The 6,762-nt window shown below is 39.7% G+C and overlaps 1 protein-coding gene across 1 annotated transcript in view; it reads left to right on the forward strand.

The window, feature by feature from the left end:
• The first annotated feature begins 6,363 nt into the window (after positions 1–6,363).
• Positions 6,364–6,762, forward strand: part of LOC115275973 (proline-rich protein HaeIII subfamily 1-like) — a 975-nt gene continuing 576 nt past the window's right edge. Inside the window, exon 1 of the mRNA XM_029919686.1 lies at positions 6,364–6,756. Within this exon, the coding sequence (XP_029775546.1) occupies positions 6,364–6,756 (393 nt within the window). The remainder of the gene's footprint in view (positions 6,757–6,762) is intronic.

Below are 6,762 nucleotides of genomic sequence, written 5' to 3' on the forward strand. Positions count from 1 at the left end.
ACCAGGAGAGTTGTCCAAAAGTAGTAAGGGACCCCTGGGGGGTTCAGTCAGAGTGTCCAACTTCAGCTCAGGTCATGATGTCAGTTTGTGTGTTTGGAGCCCCGCAAAAGGCCTGCTGCTGTGAGCACAGAGCCTGCTTGGGATACTCTGTCCCCCTGTCTCTTTACCCTCCCTGACTTGCATGTGCTCTCTCTCAAAAAATAAAGTAAAAACATTTTTAAAATGTAGTAAAAGAATGGCATTGGTGTAAGGCTACAGAGTAAAGCAAAAATATAACTTTGGGGTGACATCAGTGTAATAACTTGACTGGTTATCAAAAAGTAATCCAAGTCTGTGGTTGATTCATTTTTGCCTTTGATTTATTTTTAAAAGTAGGGGAGGAGAGAATAATTATTTAAAGAGTGTAGATTAAGTGGGAGTGGGCAAAATCTTTCAAAATTTAGGCACCAGTGAGATGACCAGGAACTTATTAAAAGGCTTCTTGGATGGCAGAAAGATGTGAATGGGGGTCTTCTGAGCATTCTCCGCCAGTAAGGGCCAGCACATACTGAGCATGTGTTCCGTATCAAATACTGCACAAAGCATCTTACATGAATTATCTTTAATCTTCACAAAACCCCATAAGGCTGGTAAGGTGGTCCTGTTTTTCAGATGAGAAAACTGAAACAAGTTAAACTCGATAACTTGTCCAGGGTCTCACGGCTAAGGTCATCTGAAATCTGACCCCAAAGCCTGTGTTCTTAGCCAATATACTTACCCCAGCAATTCATTTAAAGAACAAAACGTGTACCTTTTTGATACTCTAAATATATTTCAATTTTTTACCTAATTTGTTTTCATTAAGTTTTGTATTTCATTTCATTTTGAAATATGAAACTTCAAATACAAAGGTTTTAAACCAATGCCATATAACATACTTTAAGAATCCTGGGGCGCCTGGGTGGCTTAAGCAACTTCAGCTCAGGTCAGGATCTCACGGCTTGTGGGTTCAAGCCCAGCATCGGGCTCTGTGCTGACAGCTTGGGGCCTGGAGCCTGCTTCAGATTCGGTGTCTCCCTCCCCCTCTGCCCCTCCCCCACTCATACTCTGTGTCTCTCCCTCTCTCTCAAAAATAAACATTAAAAAAAAATCTTAGTGGCAGACATGAACTGGTAATCTGCAAGACTACACTGTAAAAGAAAAATGTCTCCCCTATTCTAACAAAACTAGTATTTAATACAGTTATTCTCGGGCACCTGGGTGGTTTAGGTAGTTAAGTGTTTGATTTGGCTCAAGTCATGATCTCCCTGTTGGTGGGTTTGAGCCCCAGCCCAGCGCTGCGTGGGATTCTCTCCCCCAGCCCCTCACGCTCCCCCCACCCCCGCTCTTGCGTGCACTGCCAAACGCCTGCTCACTCACTCTTCCTCAAAATAAACAAATAAGTATCAGTTATTCTCCCTTGATGTTTCTGGTTCTTTGACTCCAACGCATGAAGTACTATGTCTTATAGAGGTACTCTGAAGCATATCAAATTTTGCTGACCGTAGTTAAGTGTGGGATAATAGTACAGACCAACCCATCCATCCATTATTGGAGAGAAAAGCTTATGCATCTAAGCTTACTTGAGAAAGACACTGGCTACCCCGGCCCCATGTCTGTCTTCCGGAGTACGTGATGCTGACGGAGGACAGTCAACGATGCGAGAAGAGCCCGAAAGATTGAATTCCACGCTTCCCCTCAAAAACTCACACTCAACTAATATTCGGACACAGAAAACAATACTCAACAACTTTTAGTTTAGAAGTATATGGCACAGAGCAAGGCAGAAAATCTAAAACCTCTCAGATAACAAAGCCAAATTAAATTTTCAAACAAGGCTACTCCAACAGCATCAAGTGGGGACTGAATTCTCCAGACAATTTTTAATATTATTATTGTTATTGATTCGATTAGTCTGAAAAGTATTATTACCACTTACGCTTTTGAGGTAGTTTTTAAAAAATCATACCCTAAAAGCATAACATTAATTATGACATACAAAAATGTTTTAAGAATACACAATATGGAAGGGTGCCCAGGTGGCTCAGTCAGTTAAGCATCCGACTTGGGCTCAGGTCATAATCTCCTAGTTCATGAGTTTGAACCACGCACAGGGCTGTATGCTGACAGCTCAGAGCCTGGAACCTGCTTCAGACTCTTCCCCTCTCTCTCTCTCTCTCTCTCTCTCTCTCTGCCCCTCCCCACTCACACTCTCTCTCAAAAATAAACATTTTAGAAAAAGAATATATGATATGTTAATATGTGCCAACAATACCAAATCTATCGAGTCCAGAGCCATACTGCCCAAACTGTATGGTTCTCAAGTTAACTGGAAATTTTGAGACAGAGAGGGACACATCTGCATAAGCACAGGACCACTGTCCATGCCTTACGGACTAATGCCGACATTCAAACTACGCCAAACAGATTGGTCTTAATATTTTATTTTATGTTGTGCTAATATATATTACCCTACTACAGAAAGAGATAGGCTTTGATACAAAATTGCCAATTAACACAGTATATTAAATTTAAACTCCATAGAAATAAGGCTATTATATGCTTGAATGCATATATAATTAAAATTTTTTCTTTAAATAAAAGTTCTAATCAATTCACATTTGTAGTGACGATAATCTCATGCGGCAAACAGCACAGCACCCCCTGGTGCATCTGTTATAAGATGTATAAAATAACCACAAAAAAAGGATAGAATCAAAGTAAAAATGAACTTCAGAAATCAATAGGTTAATATTTTTTTATTTACTCCAGTACATATTCTTAAACATTAATGCTTAAAAACAATCTGCACTTTAAAAGATCACTAAAATGTTATAGAAACAACCGAAGGAGGTCAGGAAAATGTTTGTAATTAAAAATACTTAAAATAATGAACAAACAAAAATACTGGTTTCCAACATTTGTCATTCAGATTAAAATAATGCTGTCAAAAACTTCTTTCAATGGCATGACAAAAGTTGACATGTTAACCAAATTTCACTTTATTTAAATCAGCTTTGGCTTTTTGCTTCAGATAAATTTGATTGATTGTGTAAAATGTTCCTGAGTACTTTTTCTGGATTCAAAGGGAATATACCATTAAAGAGTTTTTAAGTTGTTTTGTGAAAGGATTTATAACTTCTACAGCTTCAAAACAGAACAATCAGAAATAAAAGTTAAATTAAATTATGAATCTTACTTTGAATATTTCAAAACTTTTACTTCAAAAAAAAAAACAACTTCCTAGGAAAATAATTAACTCCTAAAGTGTATTTTACTAAGGACAAAAGCAAAGGATGCCACCTGCTTCAGACAGCCCTTTTGTGAGGCACTGGAGGTCCGGACACAAGGCACTAGAAATGAAAGTGACACCTGTTTAAAGCAGCCATCTGTCCCTAACAAGCTAGATTTAGTCAAATCCACTTAATCTTGGATTTCCAAAATATGGGAACACTATGCACCTGTGAACAGAGTGGAATTTAAAATGTTTTGCCATGGCCACTGGGCATCTATACCAAACAGTTAAAGGTAAATGATTTCATTAGGGAATCTAAGTTGGGGGGGGGGGTTAAGTAACTGGAAGTAGATCATTTTTGCCTAATGTTCAGCATAAAAGCAACCATCCAACCAACCAACCAGCAGGCACTTTATAATTTAAAGGTTTATTTCCTTGAAGACTCTTCACAATTTAAAAGCTTACTTCTTTGATATTTTCATCTCTTGTAACATAGTCTCACTAAAGATGCCACGAACAAAGTAACCTTCCTATAAATCCATTATTGAAAAAACAATGTGTTTTTTTTTTAACTATTCTCACACACATGATGCTATATTCCCCCTTTTGAAAACACAAACACACACCTGCACGCACACACACACACACACTCCATCTACCAATTTCTTCAGTTGGAAGCTTAGAGACAAACTCACACCAACTTCCTCAAGAATAAAACATGTTACCAAAAAAGTAACAAATCACCATTTAAATAATACACTGAATCTATCTTAACTGATAATCTTTTTTTAATTGGTAATTTTTTAATGAGAAAAAATTTACCACATTGAACTGGTTTAGGGTAAAAAAAAATACCTGTTTAGTGTTAAAGGATGTTAAATGAATAAACTATAAATCCTTTGAGTACAAAGCTATCTGAATACTAGAGAAACATTATTTTTCAAATTGGGCATAACTAGCACATATGATGAAAATATCGTGGAATAATGCACTTTAGGAGTGCACTTTAGTTTACAATACTAGGCATGTGAATATCATACATAAATATACTCACACCATTTAATGCAACTTTACAGGCAAAACAATCGAAAAAGAAATAGGCATTATGACATACAATGAATCACAGATATTTAGTTATTTGAAACAAGTTATAAGTAACTTCTGTTTAATACTTTCAGTTTCAAACCATGGTCACTTCCACAGATTTTAGTCTAAAAGCTGAGAACACAGGAGAAGGCCAATACATAATATAGTACGTCCAAGGACAAACAACCCAGAAAGAAGAAACTAAATGCTAAGTATCCATCCTTGTGTTAAACTTTTAAAATTCACCCAACGTTAGTATTTCTGGCAGCAACTAACTCAATCCCTATGAATAATGCTGAGACCCCTGAGCCCCAAGCATCTCTAACAGCAACTTTATACCACCTATGTGTTTCCCCAAGTGGGCAACAGAATTCCATTTAAGTTCTGCTCTCAGATCAACTTGTAAATGAAAACTCTCAATTATAGAAAACTTGAGGTAACTGTAATGAGTGAAATGCCTCAAAAAAGTTCTTGGACATTGCAAATAAAAATATTAAGCCACAACATTATAGCATATAATCCACTCGGCTGAAAACCTATTATGTAAATGGCATAAAGTCTGAAAGTGTCTCAAAACAGCAACACTCCTAGAGAGTTTGTGGGACCCAGGAGCTTCACCACCAAGTGTTCAGGCATTTGACACTCAACTGAACAGAAGAGAGAAAAAAAAAGTATTGGAAATTTGCATGAATGCAGGTTGGGGAATAAATATCAAAAGATTAGAGTGCTCTCAGAAAGACTTCTCTCAACCACATTGAAAACAGCAATCACAAGGAAATGAAATCAAAGAGGAAAAGTTAAAAAAAAAACCCAACTCCCACTTTACGAAATATTAGCCTTAATGGCCTTACAATTACCCAACCTGCCCATTGACAATCTCAAGAATAATTAATACTGTCACATTATTCACAGGCTGCTCTGGCAGGTAAATCAATAGGAGTTTGCTGTGAGAAAGAAGACTGTTTAAACACATATTTTAAAATTCCAAATTGGAAACTTCAATATGTGCAAACATAATAGTACATTATATGCTATATCTGTTTTAGTGCACGTTCCTGATCAAAGTCTTTACCAATCACCTCCTAATTAAACGTGAGGCTGAAAAATGAGCAAATTCACAGGCTCTGTTAACACTGGGTTACCTCTAACCAAGAGCCCTACTACTTGAGGACTGATAAGTATTCAAAGCTACAGAGAAAAGAAAAATAGATTTTTCTTTAGAAGAAAGACTTAAAAAGGAAAAAGTTCTCTCTCGTCAGCAGGTTCTAAGTCACTGTCCAAAGAAAGCCAAAAAAGTAAACAAAAAAGAATATGCTAAGCACACACATGCCCAGATCTTAACAACCACAAAGAAAGTGAAATATACACACGTTTCAAGTTGAGAAGCTTCATACATTCTTTATGAACAACTTGACTTCAATTTCAACTCTCAAAGGAAAAGGAACAGAGAAGATGAAGAAGAAGGAGGGGGGGAAAAAACTCTTGAAAGTACTACAACTGTCACAAATAACACTGTAAACTGAGTTCTCACAAGGCTGTCCCTACGTTTCACACACAGTCTCCTGACCACAATGAAAACTGTTAACACTCCCCACGGTGCGGAGGGAGGTTCACCAAAATGAAATGGAACCTGACGACCACCCCTCCCGCCCCCACACGAGGGATAAAGCACTGTCAATAACTACTAACCCAAGTATCACAGATGCCCTGCATCTGGTTTAAATCACAAGCGCGCGCACACACTCACACGCGCACACACACACACACACACACACACACACACCAAAAAAGAGAGAAAGAGAGCGGGGAGAGACTTGTTTTAAAAATCTCTTTTCCAGGGCAGCGAAGAGCCCAGCGAAGAGGCCCCCGGTTTCAATGTGTGTGCAGAAGGGGGGGGGGGGAGATGGGGGGAGAGGAGAAGCGAGGGGGGGGGGGGAGGGAAGAGTGCTCAATGGATATTAAGACTGTTTGCAGCACAAAGAAAACACAGTTTTAAAAGAAAAAAAGAACCCGTGCTGCTGATGATGGCTAAAGCAGAGCAGCCCATTTTTGCACAAGGCAAAGAGGGGCAACAAATGGAGGGAAGAGGCGGTGGGAAAAGTTCACCGTCGTACGAGGGCGAAAACAACAAAACCCGTCGCAAGGCCCCACAAGTGCACAGCAACAACAACAACAACAACAGAACACCACCTCTCGGGTCCCCCCGGCACGCTGCTGTCTATTTCGGGTTGGAGAGCAGCAGGAAGCGAGCAGCTCGGGGACACGGAGGAAACCCGAAAGGAAGAAAGCCGCCGGCCGTCTCCCTTCACCTGCCCCTCCTGCTCCGAGCCGGACCTACGGGCGAGCTCCGCCGAGCGCGCCGGGGCCCCGGGGCTCCCGCTCCCGCCCGGCTCCGCAGCCCCCGGCGCTCCCGCTCCGTCGCC

Source organism: Suricata suricatta, chromosome 13 (genome assembly GCF_006229205.1).
Source record: "Suricata suricatta isolate VVHF042 chromosome 13, meerkat_22Aug2017_6uvM2_HiC, whole genome shotgun sequence".
NCBI classification, from domain to species: Eukaryota; Metazoa; Chordata; class Mammalia; order Carnivora; family Herpestidae; genus Suricata; species Suricata suricatta.